General features: G+C 40.7%; 5 protein-coding genes across 5 annotated transcripts in view; 3 read left to right on the plus strand and 2 right to left on the minus strand.

Moving 5' to 3' along the window:
* Window positions 1-4,048: 4,048 nt before the first annotated feature.
* On the plus strand, window positions 4,049-4,921 carry LOC128740741 (trypsin-1-like). Its single transcript, XM_053836306.1, has 2 exons — window positions 4,049-4,103; window positions 4,161-4,921. Exons 1-2 carry the CDS (start codon window positions 4,049-4,051, stop codon window positions 4,919-4,921), a joined length of 816 nt encoding a protein of 271 aa, XP_053692281.1.
* An 860-nt stretch (window positions 4,922-5,781) lies between these two features.
* On the minus strand, window positions 5,782-7,657 carry LOC128740742 (zinc finger protein 260-like). Its single transcript, XM_053836307.1, has 2 exons — window positions 7,458-7,657; window positions 5,782-7,392 (listed from the first exon to the last, which is right to left on the minus strand). The coding sequence occupies exons 1-2, from the start codon at window positions 7,575-7,577 to the stop codon at window positions 5,782-5,784; spliced, it is 1,731 nt and encodes a 576-aa protein (XP_053692282.1). The 5' UTR covers window positions 7,578-7,657.
* Window positions 7,658-8,166: 509 nt separating this feature from the next.
* On the plus strand, window positions 8,167-9,995 carry LOC128743157 (zinc finger protein 1 homolog). The gene is made up of 2 exons (XM_053839681.1): window positions 8,167-8,904; window positions 8,975-9,995. The coding sequence occupies exons 1-2, from the start codon at window positions 8,215-8,217 to the stop codon at window positions 9,944-9,946; spliced, it is 1,662 nt and encodes a 553-aa protein (XP_053695656.1). The 5' UTR covers window positions 8,167-8,214; the 3' UTR covers window positions 9,947-9,995.
* Window positions 9,996-10,068: 73 nt separating this feature from the next.
* LOC128742764 (hsc70-interacting protein 1-like) lies at window positions 10,069-11,671 on the minus strand. Its single transcript, XM_053839215.1, has 2 exons — window positions 11,582-11,671; window positions 10,069-11,521 (listed from the first exon to the last, which is right to left on the minus strand). Exon 2 carries the CDS (start codon window positions 11,498-11,500, stop codon window positions 10,325-10,327), a length of 1,176 nt encoding a protein of 391 aa, XP_053695190.1. The 5' UTR covers window positions 11,501-11,521; window positions 11,582-11,671; the 3' UTR covers window positions 10,069-10,324.
* A 4,744-nt stretch (window positions 11,672-16,415) lies between these two features.
* The window catches only part of LOC128741429 (calcium uptake protein 1 homolog, mitochondrial-like), a 28,737-nt gene continuing 27,550 nt past the window's right edge, over window positions 16,416-17,602 (plus strand). Inside the window, exons 1-4 of the mRNA XM_053837242.1 lie at window positions 16,416-16,537; window positions 16,600-16,937; window positions 16,993-17,164; window positions 17,418-17,577. Of these exons, the coding sequence (XP_053693217.1) occupies window positions 16,615-16,937; window positions 16,993-17,164; window positions 17,418-17,577 (655 nt within the window). The 5' untranslated portion in view covers window positions 16,416-16,537; window positions 16,600-16,614. The remainder of the gene's footprint in view (window positions 16,538-16,599; window positions 16,938-16,992; window positions 17,165-17,417; window positions 17,578-17,602) is intronic.

Raw genomic sequence — 17,602 nt, forward strand, 5'->3', positions numbered from 1 at the left:
CATTTTAAAAACACGTAATGATCTATATGATTCGTTGAATTTATTTTCCACTACAATTATGTTTTGCTGAGCGTCTGTTCATGTATAGCGGGTCGATAAACGGAATGACAAGTTTTAGGAAATTATAACAGCACTTGAAGCACGTGCTGAAGCACGTGATTACGTGCTCTTCCAATACATATGCATTTTAAGGTACAAAACAATACATGCATCGAACGGTAGCCATTTATGCAGCCTCTTTGAGCCATTTTCGGTTTCCCCTTAAACTAAAGAAATTTTTCGAAGTCGAGAGTACCCCTGTGCACAGCTATGATGCTATGATTATTGATCTACAGGTTTTAAGCATGGGTTTGTCTTTTTACCTACCTTTTACCTGACTTTATGGTTCCATCTGTGGCAATCAGAATTGAGTTATCCCTTTGCGTTAACATCGTGGTCAGTGATCACCGTCGAATCATAAAAATGCCTGTTCATATGAACTTCCTAAGATTTCCTGGTGGTAACAATGCTTTACAACTCTGGACCATTGTAGTGGTTTGGAATAACAACACTCTTTGAAGTCATGCAGCCTCATGAACAGTCGAATGGTTTAGTAAAACTTGCCCCTGGATTTCCTTTTGACCACAGACTAACAGACGTAACACTTCGAGCAAATTTTCTAACAAAACGTATAATATAATATATGACCAAAACGCCTCTAACGCTGTGTGACTCTATGAGATGTAACTACGTCACTAATGCTTGTCATGATTGCAATCTGGCTTAAATTGTTTGATTCTCCGCTTACATTTATTTACTAATTTACCACTGTTAACTGTGATGCTGGGTCTTTAACGCCTGGTAAGTCTGGGAAGCTGACGACCAAAGGCCCAATTGAATGGAAACGACTGATTGAAACAGCCCGAGCCATAGCGGGTTCTATGATGGCTGAACGAGGATATCAACAACTTGGCCCTCCAGATGTTCTGAAACTTCTGTCGAATTTTCATTTCCATAAAATCTTCCCATAACTTCAAAATTCTTTCTAAAGTAGAGAGGAAAAGATTGGCCGGCGCTTCCAAGTGGAATGCCAATTTCTCCGTTCGAGAAGTTCGAAAACTGCATCAAGGTTAACTTCAAATAGCTTCCAGGGCAGCAGTTTTATGCCGACCCAGTTGGCTTCGAGGTATGATACTGGTCTAATAAGCCAGTCGTGGTATGTTCGAATCTGCTACTAGGTGCTACTAGATAGAGTCAGTAGGATGGTTACACCAGCCCCGTAATTGTCCTGTACTCTAACTAACCGGCAACTGAAAGAGTAACAGTGTAAGTAAAAGTGGCGACATTTTCAAGCATATGAAACTGGCGAAATCTGCTAAGAAATATCTAGATTTAGCAAGCTATCCATACGTGTGGCTTAACCACTGACACCATCAACCAGGAAATTTACGTAAACAAGTATCTGGAAAAAGGTCTGCTGCCTTTTCTGAAGCATCACGATTGCTCTGTGCTGTTTTAGCTGGATTTTACATCCTACCATTACGAAATGCCGGCCGCTAACAACGTGCAGATAGTTCCCAAGGACAAGAACCTGTCCAACCACAAGACGCAGCCATGTTTGCAAAGCCAACAAGGATTTGAGTAAATGAAAAAGTATAACACCGCTTTTTGTTTCGTACGATTCACTCTGTATAGCTGATATGCCTGACAGATGGGTATTATTTCCAACTGTTGTAACCCGTGCTGACAGCTAGATGTTGGCTAATGTGCACAACGTAGAGTCTACAGACTCCGCCCAAATCGAGAAATTGTGGACCATCGTCAAGTAGAATTTAAATGTTGGAAGCGAGAAACAATTTAAGACAAACTGTTGTTTCACAGTGAACAAAGTGGATGCGGTGATTTGTACAGGTGATTGTAAGCTGATGGTAAGACTTCAATGAAAAGTCAGGCTATTATGATTCATTTAAACGGAAGCTGCGAACAGATTTGTGCAAATTTATCAAGCCGGCTTCGTTGAAGCACAGTCTACAACGGATCAAATATTTACACTTCGGTAGATTCTTCAAAAAGGCCGTGAATACAGTGTTCCCACGCGCCATTTGTTCATTGACTTCAAAGCCGCAAGTGATACCATCGGCCAACAAGAGCTATAGAACGCCATGGACGAGAACAGTAAGCTCTCCAGGAAGCTCATCAAACTGATTCAATCTACGATGAATAGTACACAGCGCTGTGTTCGGATTTCGTGTGGGTTGTCAAGTCCATTCGAATCACACAGAGGGCTTTGTTAAGGTCTCTCATGCCTGCTGTTCAATATAGTTCTACAAGGAGTTATCAACCAAGCGGATATCAACACGCGGGGCACGATATTCAACAAATACAGTCAATTCGTCCAATCCGTCCAGGTCCAATGCGTCTAGGTCCAATCCGTCCAGGTCCAATCCGTCCAGGTCCAATGCGTCTAGGTCCAATCCGTCCAGGTCCAATCCGTCCCTTCCAAGGGGCTCTATTCTGACAGTCACCTTACCTAACCACACTTCTTTCACGCGCCCTATTCTCACAGACACGCTCACCTCACCTTACAGGACCCATTCGACTTGTACAGTCACCCAGGTGAGCGGAGTCACCCAGGTGACTCTCAGAATCGAAAATTCTGCTCTCACCTAAAAAATAGGTGAGATGACTGTAAGAATAGGGCCCCAGGTCTAACGTATATATCATAATAGATCAGTTCAATATACTACAGGCTTCATAAGCAATTGCGGTCGAACAGACTAAGTCCCCGTACAGAGGTACGGTTGTTCTCTACGGGCATGAAACTTGGACTTTCGAAAAACGAGTGCTACGAACGATCGTCGGGGGTGTTCAGGAGAACGGAGTATGGAGACAGGGGATAAACCATGAGCTCGCACAGCTCTATGGCGATGGCGAACCCAGTGGCTAAAGCTGGACGGATACGATGATGTTCGCCTCTAATCCGGTAGTAACAAAACGACCAAGGGCGCAGTGAGCAAGATGTTTAGACCAGGTGAGATATGGTGGAGGGTACGCGGTGTCCAAGGAATTGGAAAGCGATGGCCCACAACCAAATAAATTGGAGAAACTTTGTTCATCAGGCTTTATCTTCGGACGGCAAGCCTACTAAGTAAGTAAGTAACCAGAAGATAAACTGAATATTTTTTCTCTGTAAATTAGTGAACAACATTAAACGTAAATTAAATTTTATGTGTGTAAATTAGTTGTGCATTTTTGTGTGTAAATTAGTAAACAACAAGAAACATCTATGCTTTTGAGAAAAATTCGGTTCTAATTTACTTTTCACGGCGGTAGAAAACTCCAAAGAAAAATTATAATAACTATACGTATTACGTCATGGAAAATTTACAAAATATTGTTTTTTCTTGTTCACCGATTTTTAAACTTTTACTGGTGAAAGTTTCATGATAATTTTATTTTTTGTTACTGAGTTATGGTTGTAAAACTAACGATTAACGCCAGGTCATGACCGATCATTATTTTTTCGGCCATAACTCAGACACAAAAAATAATTCTATCGTGAGATGTACACGAAGTTCTGGCAATATAAGCACGATAACTTTGAAAAAATGTCCAAAACTCAATTAATTGTACTGCGTAAATTAATGTGCACTGTTGACTTGATTTCCAATCCTATTGCTTTGAAAAGTATGATTAATTGTCATCTGCTCACCACAAACATAACTTCATGCATTTTTAATAGGGTCTCGAAAAAGCAACATTATCAAAAATTTCACTTTGCATTCATTACTCTATCCATACCACGAGCTGCCGAATATTGGACTGATCGGAGTAACAATTTAAGACACACTCAATCTTTTTCAAATAATCTTAAACCCACTACCACTTATAGAGGTCTTATCATATCTTTCATAGTACAATTTTGGATGAAATTCAATAAGATCATCAGCCTTTATATAGTAATTAACGAGAACGTTGTAAAACACTCAAATCTAAATCTGATGGATTTTATTATTGTAAGGTATAAATAGCCGTGTTACACATTATGCGCTGCAGTTATTCAATAAAAATGATATCGCTGGTACTCTGTTTCTGTTTGGCAGTTGTCGTAACGGCTGCTCCTGGTGCGTTGAACAAAATCTAAGTCATCGAGAATAACTCCTAACTTTCTCTACTCACAGGACGTGATTACATCGAACTTGCACGTGGTGGTCGTATTGTCGGGGGCATCAATGCGCTGCCGCATGAGTTCCCAAGTGTTGTATCCCTACAGCGCTTAATCCTTACACAGTCCACCCACGTTTGTGGCGGAACTATCCTCACTCAACGATGGGCCATGACTGCCGGCCACTGCATACTTCATTCACCAGAAGGCGCACGCTTTGCGATCTGGGCTGGATCACATGAAATCTTGTCATCGGAACCGAACAGACAAGTAATTAACGTCGATCATTCTATAATTCACCCTGAATATCTCGGAGGAGTTAACCCATCGGACATTGCTCTCATGTTTTTGGCGAATTACTTGAATTTCAATGACTTTGTACAACCTTCGGTACTTCCTGCGCAAGGAGATCTCGCCGTGCCCGGACCGGCCACCCTCGCAGGATGGGGCAGCACATCTGGCAGCGTTAACATTATGCCGTCGACCTTGCAAAAGGTCCAGAAACCGATTATCGATTTCGATACTTGTGAGGAAGCGAACGGAGGGCCAGGAAACACTCCGCTTGGACCGACCAACGTTTGCACGGGACCGCTGACCGGTGGAATTTCCGCGTGCGCAGGCGATTCCGGTGGTCCATTGCTCGTCATCGAAAATGGAGTACAGACGCAGGTCGGCATTGTTTCCTGGGGATGGGTTCCCTGTGGTTCTATTGGTCGCCCATCGGTGTATGTGGGTGTCGCAAGCTACCGCTCTTGGATTGATGAAACTATTAACTGAACCGTGTTGTCTAGTTAATGTTGCTGTTTAGTTAATACTATACCTACAGTGTATTTTTTGGGACTAGTTACTCAAATGAACAAATCTTTAAACTGAAATAAAATTAGTTCGATCAATTTAGTTTATCTTGAATGTAATGCGATCAATAGAATAAAGGCGATTTTGGGTGCAGTACGACCACATACGACGGAGCTTGAATCAAAATTTGATTGAATCCACTGCTCGGCATGGTAATGTTCTATCGAAGAAAATAGAATCGGTGAAACCGTACGCATTGCATTCCATTTCGTTCGCCGGCAGTGTATATAACTGCGTACAAAACCATTAATTCAACTAGTTTCCAACAACTGTTCTAAGCGTATCTAAGCAATGAAATATAAATACATCGGCTTTTGCCTTAGTGTTGTTCTGTTAATTGTATCTGAAGGTACCGCAGGTAGCAGAACGAAGCGACAAGACATGGAACAAGCTAAACCTTGGGGCGAATGGGGAGTGAAATGGGGCAAAGAAAGTAAGTTTTCGCTGTAAGATAACAAACCTAACGTGCATTTAGCACAGCAGTGTTTCGCACAATCGTTTGCAGTGGTGACGACCATTATAATTCCGGCCGGTCAAGAAGCGATCACTATCGCATCATCTGGTGGCGGTAACGAAGGCGGTGAAGAAGCAGAGGCATCATAAAATCCTTTTAAACATATGATAATAATACTAAATTTAAAAAAAATCAGATTAGTAAAAACTAGAATGTTTTAATGATTCCTGTCACCAAATCAAATTTTGATTCACCTTAATGAGTACATAATAGACTATGTATTTTTTCTGCTTTGAACACATATAAATACGCTTTATCTTAAATAATCCTAGGCCATCTGCTCGCCGGTGTGAGTACGCATATGTCGCTTCAGGTGGCACCTGTTGATGAATCCCTTTCCGCAGCCTTCACATTTGTATGGACGACTGTCCGAGTGAAAACGCATATGCTGCGAGAGGTAGCTTTTCGATAGGAAAGCTTTTCCACAAAGGGCACACTTGTGATTTAATTCACCGCCGTGTATTAGCATATGTTGAGTTAGATATCCGTTTCGTGAGAATTCTTTACCGCATACTGTGCACTTGAACATCCGTTGGCCAGTGTGCATACTCATATGCTGGGCTAGATGACCCGGTCGAACGAATCCTTTGCCGCACAGCTCGCACTGGTGCAATCGCTCGCCGCTGTGACTGCGCAAGTGTTGCGTTAATGCACTTTTCTGAACAAAATCCTTTCGACATATTTCACATTTGTGCGGTCGTTCGCCCGTGTGACTTCGACTGTGCGTTGCCAACTCGGCGCTGTATAGAAATCCTTTACCGCATTGATCACACTTGAAATTATAATCACCCGTGTGATGGCGCATATGCGCTGTCAAGTGACTTTTTTGAGCGTACGCTTTCCCACAAGTTTTGCACTCATGTGGTTTCTCCCCAGTATGGATACGTCTATGCTGAACAAGGTGGTTACTGTTGATAAATCCTTTACCACAAAATTCACATTTATGTGGCCGTGGATCACGATCCTTACGAGTGCGTTTATTTTTCGTATCATTTTCTGTCGAAATTGGTTCCTCCTTTAGTTTCCTATCACAATTGATTTCATTTTCTTCAGAAGGATCTCTCAGATTTGAACTCTCTTCGCTAAGTTTAAGCCTATCACATATTTTATGATGTTTTCTCAAGTGGTATCGCAATGTACCATTATGGGCATATTCCTTATGGCAAATCTTGCACTTGTACGGTCGTTCTCCAGTATGAACACAAACGTGGACATCGAGATTAATTTTATACTGAAATTTTTTACCACACGCACCGCAGCTGAATCGAAAACTATCTCCTGTGTGGCATTGTAAATGCTGTTGAACGTCGCTTTTCTGTGCGAATGCTTTCCCGCAAATGTCACATTCGTGAGGCCTTTCTCCCGTATGGATGCATCTATGTTGAGTAAAGTGGCTTTTATTCATAAACCCCTTGTTACAAAATTCACATTCGAACATGCAACAATCGGAGGCACGACCTGATTCAACCTGCGCAATTCCTGCTTCCCCTGTGGACTGTTTCTCAGTCAGGTTATTTTGATTGCTTTTGATTGGGGTTTGTTCGACTGTTACTACCTCAGCGGAAGAATCCCTTAAAATACATTCCACAATCTCAGTTTCTTCAAAAGAATTCTCTACCACGAAATCTTCTATCTCTAGTTGATTACCGTGTCCCTCAATTTTTATAATTGCTTCAGTAGATTTTTCAGCTATTAAATCGTCTGCGGTTTGTAATTGATCAGGACCTACCGAATGCACCGTTAGAGGGTCCTTCAAATCCAATTTCTCTTGTAATGTGCTTTCGGTTTGCAAGCAAAGCCGCCGAAAACGAGCTGCGCTTACCAGCTCCTTTAAACAGTTTTTACAAATATCCTTGGTAAAGCAATCACTTTCTAAAATCTAGAATGTCCAACCAGAACCGATTGATTATTCCATAATTAAATAGAAACTATATTGTTACTTACCGTAATACCACAGCAGTTAGAAATAAGCTCACTAGCAGGACTTTCAAACTCGCTTAGGACAGTAAACAAGTAAAGCATGTCCTCCTCTTCCACCAAGCAGCACCGGCAAAAACTAGCCATTGTTTTTGATTGCAATGGACTATTTCTGACCCGAAAAACTAAGCGTTTTATTTGTAAGTAGATATTAAACTCAGAATTCAGATATTAAGTAAATTTCACTGTTTTGTAAACATTAAACTTCTGCGTCTGCCCTATAGTAAGGACAATGACATCCCTACATACACGTCAAAGCAAAGCAACAACATCGTGATAAGCGCAAGTTCAGCAGGAATGCAACATGCAAGTTTAGATGCAAGCGCTTTCCGAATGATATTTGCAAGTTTTAAAATTGAGCGTTTATGCTTTATGCTTCCCCGTCACAAATTCAAATAAATGAACATTTTATGAAATGTAATTGGCCATATTTCATTAAAAAGATCACTGCTGATGCTGGTCGATCTGCTAAGTATAGTTTAAAATGTGTATTACATTTTACATATGTAGTGACCACATAGCCCCCATTTCCTGCTGCGTTACGTAATATTTAGGTGAGAACTTACCCGACTGTAATGCATTTTGGTTTTTCGCTCTGTTCATATGATAATATAGAAATAGAAAATACTCTTTGTTTACAACTTTACAATAATTATTTCACAGTGAGAAACTTGTTATGATTTCCTTCTTAAACTTGTGAAAATTTAAGCCTGGAGTTTTAACCATGGAAAAACCGGAGCTCGAAATGGACAAAATCTGTCGACTATGCCTGCAGAACCTTCAGATCGGTGCATTGGTGAATTTGTTCGCAGTCAACTTCTCTATTCGTCCCTCCGATATGATTGTCCGTTGTGCATCGGTACAGATCTACGAAAAGGATGGTCTTCCGGGTGCAATCTGTAACGATTGCTTCTACAAGCTGGGTATGGCATACGAGTTCCGTAATCGATGCGAAGCATCCGATCAAAAACTGCGAGCTTTGGTTCATGGTTCTGTTAATGGTACCGATCAGTCACCGGTGGTGGAAACGGATGATATTTACGAAGCAATGAATGCAATATTCGGACCAGAAAGTACAGAGGAAGCAAAACAGGGCATCTTTGATGTCTCAGTAACTGAGAATGATCGTCAAGAAAATAAAAGCAAAACCAAAAATGTGAAGAAAATGCACCCGGTAAAGAAAAGAGCACAGCTGGATGAACTTTTAGCAAAGCATAAAGCAAAAGTAAAGGTTGAGGGAAAGAAGATCAACATCTTTAAAACGAAACGAAAGGTCAACTCGAAAGCATCCAAAAAAGGGACACAACTTAAAGAGCCGGAATGCTGCACCACATGTGGCAAGAGTTTTAATTATAGCGGATATCTGAAAGCACACCAAAGGATTCACTCGGGCGAAAAGCCCTTCCAGTGCGAGGTACAGTACCAACTACCAAACGAAGTAATCATTTCTATTTAATACATATGAATATAACTTTTTCTTCTAGATTTGTCACCGTAAGTTTACCCAATCCAGTAATCTTCATTTGCATCTTAAAATCCATAGTGACGAACGAAGATTTCAGTGCGAAATCTGCAGCAAACTCTTCCGAACGTCCAGTAATCTACATTCCCATCGGAAAATACATTCGAAAAAACGCGATTTTTCTTGTACCACCTGTGAACGAAGCTTTAGAACGCCGAAGGATTTGAGGAACCACATCATCACCCACAGTGCAGTGAAACATTATGTCTGTCGGTTATGTCCCGACAAATCATTTCACAGGCAGTCATATCTAAATAGCCATGTGAAAACGGTTCACATTGGAGTCAAGCGACATCGGTGCCAGGACTGTGGTAAAATATTCTCAAACAGTTCCAATTTGATAGCTCACCGAAGGGTCCATAGTGGAGATCGACCCTTCGCATGTGAGGTGTGCGACGCCAAATTTACGCAATCTCCTACATTGCAAAGGCACATCAAAGCGAAACATAGGCCTAAACCAGTAGAGCCTCCTGTTCCACCAGAGAGTATTCCGGACACATTCGAACCTGCTATCGATATTGATGAAAATCGGTCCCTGGAAAGCGCTGCGAGCTCAGAGTTATCCGTAGCAACTTCTCTAATTGATGAGAACCCCATTGCTTACAGTGTGCCATACATGACAAATTACTTACCAACTCACCATCAGCAACCGCCGCCGCCGCCACCACAAATGCTTTCAAACCACCATTCGGCCACCGCTAGCGTACCAATTCAGATGTCGGCCCCAATTGGTGGCAATATGTATTCGGGAGAACCGTACCACCATCAGTTTGCCACCGGTTCAAACGCTACTTCCCTTCCTACGCACCACTACCAGCATCATCAGCAGCACATGGACATGGGCAGCTACGACATGTGCTATTCTATGCCCACTCATTCGGTACTGAACACAAGCCTAATCAATCCGCAACCGACCTATATTTTTGATCAGTGAATAAAAGCGCTAGTAAAGTTTAACGAGTTTAAATTACAAGTCAGTCAAAGTCAGGTATTTCGTTGTTAATAAAATTGAATTTCAACTGTGACTATCACTTTGAAAAGAATTCTCTCGTCATAAACGCGCAAGCTAAAAACACCGTAAGCGTTTTATTAATGCTACTTTCTATCAGATACAAGAAAATGCTCGAAATATATATATTTGTATTTACGCGCTCCGAGGAAGGTATTTTGGTAAACAGTTACTGTGAGTTAAAAGTTCATTACAAACACGACGCAGCGAACGCTATAGTTAATCATAAACCAAAGTGTTGCTCTCTAAAGCGCAAATGGTTTAACCATCAAACCTCAACCTAAATGCAACGGAATAGAATACTTAATCTAAGTCGTCTGTCGTCTTATGGCCGCCGGTTGAGCCCCCGCCCGTACCAGGGAAACCACCGGCCCCAGAACCAGCACCTGGGAAGCCACCGGGGAACCCACCAGGAAAACCTCCCGCTCCTCCTCCGAAACCAGGGAAACCGGACTGTGATGCTTGACCAGCGATTTTAGTAACCAGATTCATTACCTTGGGATTGTTCTGGTATTTGCCAATATTTGCTGGATTGGACATGATATCCTGTAAGGCAGCCGCTACCTCGGGATCTTTAAACGCGTTGAGAATATCTTCGGATCCTCCACCACCACCGCCGCCGCCACCAAGAAAATCTCCAAAATCAGCATCACCCTTGGCGCTTTCCTCAGCCGCCTTGCGGTTCGCTTCCTGTGCTTTACGCACACGTTCCTGGCGTTCTTTCAATTCTTTCTCCTGTCGGCGTCTTTCCTGCTTCAGTTTATGTTGTTCAATTTTCTTAGCATTCGGTGTAACTTCCTTCAGCCATTCGTCAGCTTCTTCATCGTAGTCCAACTTGCATGCTTGACGAAGATCTTTGGCGGCTTCTTCCCATTTTCCTAGCAACCTATTGGCACGGCCTCGGAATTTGTAGGCTGTTGCAGAGTCTGGATTTAGCTCCAAAGCTCGATTACAATCGCGAATGCAAGCATTCGGTTTAACAAGTTTCAGATATGCTTGACCACGTTTGGCATGATACAAAGCACTTCTTGGGTTTAGTAAAATGGCTTCGGTAAAATTCTTGACTGCTTCTTCGTAGTTTTGCTCGGAATATGCGGCCGCTGCCTTCGAGCGAAGTTCGTTTGCTTTATCGATATCTTCTTCGCTGGCTTCTTTAGAATCATCGCCCATCGGTTGATCAGGTTCACCATCCGGTTCGACACATCCTTCCATATCCAGCTCTACGTCCGACTCGGGTTCCGAATCCTCTGCTTTTGTTGCTGGCTCATCCTTATCATTGTGCTGCTGTTTTGTAGCCGGCTCAGGATCCGGTACTCCGCCGAAACTTGGTGAACCCTCTGGAATCTTTCCACCAAGTTTCTCAATAAAGCTTTTAAAAAATGCCAACTGAGGTAGATTTAATAGCTGCGGTTGAGACTCGCAAAGGCCGACAAAAAATTTCAACTTCTGCAACTCCGCCGGATCTATCGGGCAAGCCATTGCTTTCTGTTACACAAATTGCTGAAAGTAAAATATTCAATTGTTAATCGAAATTCTAACGTAACCACAGGAATTGCTTACTATTTAGTCAATAAAATCGCGAACAATTAGCTAAATCTAGCTTTTGTTAGAGTAACACGCAGTTTTGCTCTCCTATCAAAATGTCGCCGACTAGAATGTTCTGTTTTCCTTTTTCTCGACCTTCTTTCTGTTTTTCTCGACCCCCCGGCACGACGCCATTTTTCTATGACTGCAATCTAAAACGTCAAAACACTGGGCGGGAAATCATTTCATAGAAAATATATGGAGCGGCCATTGTTGTTTGGGGCCCAGCAACGAGGGGCCCATCAGTATGGGGGTACTGTCAAATCATATGTGAGAGTGTATTGGTGACACCGGGCTGGTTTTTCTTCATTTGTGCAAAATGTCACAGCTAAGGGCATCTTCAACGAGTGTCCTATCGACGCAATACACGCAAAAAGTTATATACAGTATTCCCCCGCTAATCCGACACCCAATAATCCGACTACTCAATAGTCCGGATCTCGCTAATCCGGAAAATTCCGAATTAAAAAGTATTGTACTTAACTTCTTTCTATCGAATACTACCTTCGTTTGGCGTCTCCGTTAGAGTCAGAATGGTACTTTTTCTAACTAAATGGAAATGATACATGGTGCTGCTTCTAACTATGTTAACTTTTGCCATGGCCATAATATTTTCATAGCTATTCTCAATAGACTGATGTGCTTGCGCTTATTTCGACGCTAACTAAGAGTTTCAAAGTATTTTATTGACGAAATTGAGCATAACTGAGTATTAAACATAGTTATTGTGTATTTACGACAAATATTTTATAAAATTTCCGGAGTTGTTTACGTATGGATGTAAACAAAACCACATTTCAAATTCACACTGACGTCAGTTTGACTGTCGGATTATCGAGTCAAAATTCGCTAATCCGGCTATAAATTTGTCGGATTAGCGGGGCGGTACTGTATGCAAATACATTTTTTTGCGAATATTTGACATCACACAAAAAACGGACATTAGGCCGCATGAATAAAAGAATTAGAGCAAATGCTCCTATATACGATTTAAACGGGAAAAGCGAAGTAAACTGTTTTATTCATACGGCCTATTACTCGAATATAAAAATGCGCAACGTTGTACCGTGGACCCCCGTTCGTTTGACCGTTTTTAATTTGAACACTGTAAAGTAACCTGTATTTGAACCCAGCTGGTTTGCACGACGTGCAAATTAAAAATGGTTCAAATGTCATAATCATGACACCACTTGCTTATTAAGACAATGCACATAAACCAGGGGGCTGACATGACGTCATATTTTCGTTGCTCACATGAAAAAGGCGGCAAACGCAAAACAATTTCACAAAACGAATTTAACTAACCATTTTCACAGTTTCATGTATTTCGCATCAATTATTTGTCTGACATTGGCTATGTGATGCTAAACCTTGGCTAAAATCAAACTAAAAATAACAAAATTTATCAATTTACACATCCGACTCAATTGTCAGCTTGAGCCCATTTATGAAGCTGTCAGCTTGGGCCCGCTCTATGTTGGCTACGTTTTTCTGTACAGGTTGGTATAGGAAGTGTCATTCCTGTGACATAAACACAATTTGTTTGTACTGAACTAGCATGTTTAATCTGTTTCACATTCCGTTTTTCTAATGATAGAATGATAGAAATTCGATCGCTGTTTGCAACTGCCAGCTAAATTAAGGGGGGACCCTACTCTGGAAGACCGAAATCCGAAATTTCAGGTGCTAGAATTATAGTTAAGTGTTGGGATATTTTGGTTACTGGTTAAGGTGTATTTGAAGATATATTTTGGATACCAGATTAGTGATTATTATGCTAGTGGCAGGCGGGCGCGTGAATGCCCTCTAGAAAATAGTTCCTTGCTGGTGGTACGTGCCGGGAACCAACGGAGTATCGTACACACTTAGTTTTTATTCAGATCTTCGGTAATTTATTTTGCGGATTTGATCAGCATATTTGGAAAAATGCTGAGCAATTCGGTAATTTTTCAAGGAATGCTGAGTATCGTCACTACTTGACATTTCTTAATACAGATCTTCATCAACCGGTGGCGAGTTCGTTAATATTTTTTGCTGTATTTTTTCGCAAAGCGATTCCATTTCGTAACTGTCAATAATTCAGCAATTGTTTAATGAACTATCAGTATTTATTACGGGATAGCCCGCAAAAGCTATGCTGAGATCAGAAAAAATTGCGGGAGTTGTCTTGATGGCATTTGTCTGTCAAAATGAAGCGCAATCAAGAAAATACTTTAATGTGTGTTTAAAGTGTGGAAATTGTTCAAAATATGAACAATTATAATTCTTCTTAAGAGTTAAGTGGCGCATAGCAGAGCTTCGCTACGTTATTTAACCTTCTTTATATAAGGTATGCCAATTTATTATGTAATTTGTGTTTTAAATATATACCGTGGACCCCCGTTCGTTTGACCATTTTTAATCTGAACACTTTTTAATTTGAACCCCGTTGGTTTGCACGACGTGCAAATTAAAAATGGTTCAAATGTCATTCTCAACATGACATCATTTGTTCGATTCGTTTGTACTGACCTAGCGTGCTTAATCGGTTTCACATTTCGTTTTCCTAACGATTAAGAGAGAAATCCGATCGGAAAATGCAATATTCGCACTTGCAACTGCCAACTAAAACAAACCACCAAAACAATAACAAAGATTAGGGCGGCCAGTTCACACAGGTTTCAGCATATTTCGGGTTACCAGTTGTTCAAATTAAAAAGTAACCCCGTTAGTTTGCATGAGTTGCGGCGGCTGGCAGAGCCATATCTCGAGGCCAAGTTAGAACCATATCTGTGCATCATAGATCCTATATAATTAATTGTATTTATTTTTAGGATATGATTTCAATAAAAATATTTTTTTAATTTATGACGACAATTCAGTACACATTACCGAAGTATCAGCACTATAATTACGGCTTTCAGCAATAATTTTTGCTGAGAGATTTGTTAGTTTATACTGAACAGTCCGCAATTTTTGACATTTCATAAAAATATTTTCATTGCCGAGTGTTCGTCAAGCAAATTAATTACCGAACTGACCACCGAACGTTCAGCAGTTCCAATTTCGTCAAAAAATTACGGTGTTCGGTAAAAAATTTTAAGTGTGTACACACTTAACAAAAAGCACCGAATTCGGTAAAATTTTACCGAAATCTAAACAGCTGAACGTTCGGTAAAAATTTCGATGGTGCCAATCGACGTTTACAGATCATTAATAATGTTTGGTGCAATAAAAAATTTTATCGAACGTTCTGCTGTTTAGATTTCGGTAAAATTTTACCGAACCGATTAAGTGTGTAGAACGGATTTCAAGGATACTTTTGAAGCTTTAGGTTGTTACCTAAATTGTTACGTAGCGGTTTTTGAAAATTCAAATTTTGGTGGCAATTTTTCCAAAAGAAGTGTTTTTTCATCAAAAATCGCCAATTAAACGCTCAAAAAATGGTTACATAACAATTTAGATAATTCATTTTTACTTGCTGAAAAAAAAATTCAGCCAAATCGGTTTACTAGATTCTGAGATACACATACAGCGAGCTAAAGAAACATGGTTTCGGGGAAAACGCGTTCGAAGTTTTGTACAGCAATGGACTTCCTTTGAGGTGACTCCACAATATTTGCCGTAAGTTTTTAAAGAGATCAGATATTCTTTTGGCTAATCTTTTGGCCGGACATTTCTGATGGTGTAAGCGTCTCGAAAATGCAAAAAATAAAATACAATTTACCGACTTTCCAGAGTAAGGTCCCCCCTTAATTACCAAAACAATAACAAAGAGCAGGGTGACCAGTTCACACAAGTTACAGCATATTTAGAGTTTCCAGTTGTTCAAATTAAAAACAAACCCCGTTCTAGAGTGACTATATACAGAGTGGCGACAAGTCATCGCAAATGTATGCAATGCGGTTTTTCCATGGTTTTTCTTTCTCTTTCCTGCATACGCGTTGGATAGGTCGTCTGCTCGATTGGAATGACACTGACAGATAATTATCATTCCAATTTTGACATTGTCGCCACTCTGTATATAGTCACTCTACCCCGTTCGTTTGCATGAGGAATCGTTCAAATTAACGGGGGTTCACTGTAGTTATTCCATACTGTTACAAAACTCCGAAAATTCCGAAAATTCGCACTGAAGTATTGCGGAGTTTCCACCTATTTAGAGTCCCACGCGAAAATTATTAGCGTGGTTATTGCGGAGTTTCCACCTATTTAGAGTCCCACGCGAAAATTATTAGCGTGGTTATTTTCTGCGTTTACCACACATGTTTGTAATTTAGCAATTTGAACCATTAGTTTGTCGTAATTGCCTCCCCACTGCCCCCCTCCTTGCTTGACAAGCATAGTTTCGGTATATTTAGTAAGTACAGGATAGTAATTATTAAAAAACTAATTTGCGTAGGACTCGTAAAATTGCTGCAAGGTACAATATTTTCTGCGTTTACCACACATGTTTGTAATTTAGCAATTTGAACCATTAGTTTGTCGTAATTGCCTCCCCACTGCCCCCCTCCTTGCTTGACAAGCATAGTTTCGGTATATTTAGTAAGTACAGGATAGTAATTATTAAAAAACTAATTTGCGTAGGACTCGTAAAATTGCTGCAAGGTACAATATAGTCCTTAACTTTATACTTATTTTGCGTAAATTTCACGATTTCACTGCTTACTTTGCTGGTAGAGTGTGTACACCTGCGAATGGGACCGAAAGGAAAGCAAACACGGAAGACCAAGCGGAAGACGACAGGACGAGAACAGATAAAAATAAATCTGACAGCTGTTCTTTTATACTGAAAAAACGTCAAATTTTCATTTGTTCCGGCTGTGACTGTATTTTCTTTGCGGATGATCGATCCAAAAATAAATTATTACTCGGTGCAGTTTTGTGTAGTTGAATCTAGGATATTTTCTTCCAAAAACCGTCTTCACTGCAGCTGGTCAATTAATTCTGAAGGTAGAGTTAATAAGGAACCTCGTATCTATGTGAATAATCATGATTTTTGTTTTTTAATTTAGTGAAGATCTCGCGAAATGTCTTTTGTTAGACTTTTCGAATCGGGCGGAACAAAATGGTTACTACTAACCAGAAAAGGAATAGCACTACCGGGGAATGTCACAAGAGGTCTGTTTACCGGAACTGGTTACGACCTAGCGAGATTTACTGGGAGCAATAGCGTGCCGGTTCCAAGTTCTCGTAAGCAGTTCAATAACTACGAGAGCCGCCATAGAAGCCGTGCTGGTGAAAGAGGGTATAAAAATTTTGGCCATAAACCCGAAAAGGAGGCACTATTTACGAAACTTTTTGGCGCTGCGTTGGTAACGGTTATAGTTGGAGCTTGTATAGATTGGAAAAAGTAGGATTTGGAAAAACATAAACAAGGATATTTCATTGAATCGATTGGTTTTTAGACTTAGGCGGGCTATCGATTGGCCAAAGGTCGATGCAGATGTTGGAGAACATGTCGGAAAAAATAATGCCAGCAAAGTGGAACAGGATGACGAAGATTCGGAAGGTGATGATGAGGAGGCTCAAGCTAAAAAGAAGGCTAAAAAAGAGAAGATTGGCTTTCGGGATCGCAAGGTAAACTTTTTCTTGTACTAGTTAGAGCCAAACTATACTAACCATGTTGAAACCAGCAGGAATCTTATTTGAAGTGTTTTATATATCTTGTGCAATACACGTTTCTTTCAGTTTTTAAAACAATTGAATACTTTTTTAATTTCATGTACATATTTTGTTTACGCATTCTGCATCAAACATTCACGCGCTTCATACGTGCCCGAATGCCTAATCATACGCACACAAAAACAACAACAAACACCAACCGGCAAAGATAATAGAGTACGAAAACCGCATGCGATCCTTCTCGACGCCGGACAAGATCTTTCGCTATTTCGCTACTGTGAAGCTGATTCATGGCGAATCGTCCACGGTTTATATGACACCGTACGATTTTCTGCGCGCCATTACGCCGGGACTGAAGCAACCGGATGGTAAATGTTGCTTTTGAGATGATAC

The sequence above is a fragment of the Sabethes cyaneus genome, chromosome 3 (assembly GCF_943734655.1).
Source record: "Sabethes cyaneus chromosome 3, idSabCyanKW18_F2, whole genome shotgun sequence".
NCBI lineage: Eukaryota > Metazoa > Arthropoda > Insecta > Diptera > Culicidae > Sabethes > Sabethes cyaneus.

Bases quoted from the DNA above. Each gene is read 5' to 3' on its own strand.
- LOC128740741 (XM_053836306.1), top strand. From the start codon at position 4,049: ATGATATCGCTGGTACTCTGTTTCTGTTTGGCAGTTGTCGTAACGGCT. The intron at 4,104-4,160 runs GTGCGTTGAACA...CTCTACTCACAG, and splicing joins TGTCGTAACGGCTGCTCCTG to GACGTGATTACATCGAACTT.
- LOC128740742 (XM_053836307.1), bottom strand. From the start codon at position 7,577: ATGGCTAGTTTTTGCCGGTGCTGCTTGGTGGAAGAGGAGGACATGCTT. The intron at 7,393-7,457 runs GTAAGTAACAAT...TGGACATTCTAG, and splicing joins CTAACTGCTGTGGTATTACG to ATTTTAGAAAGTGATTGCTT.
- LOC128743157 (XM_053839681.1), top strand. From the start codon at position 8,215: ATGGAAAAACCGGAGCTCGAAATGGACAAAATCTGTCGACTATGCCTG. The intron at 8,905-8,974 runs GTACAGTACCAA...TTTTTCTTCTAG, and splicing joins AAAAGCCCTTCCAGTGCGAG to ATTTGTCACCGTAAGTTTAC.
- LOC128742764 (XM_053839215.1), bottom strand. From the start codon at position 11,500: ATGGCTTGCCCGATAGATCCGGCGGAGTTGCAGAAGTTGAAATTTTTT.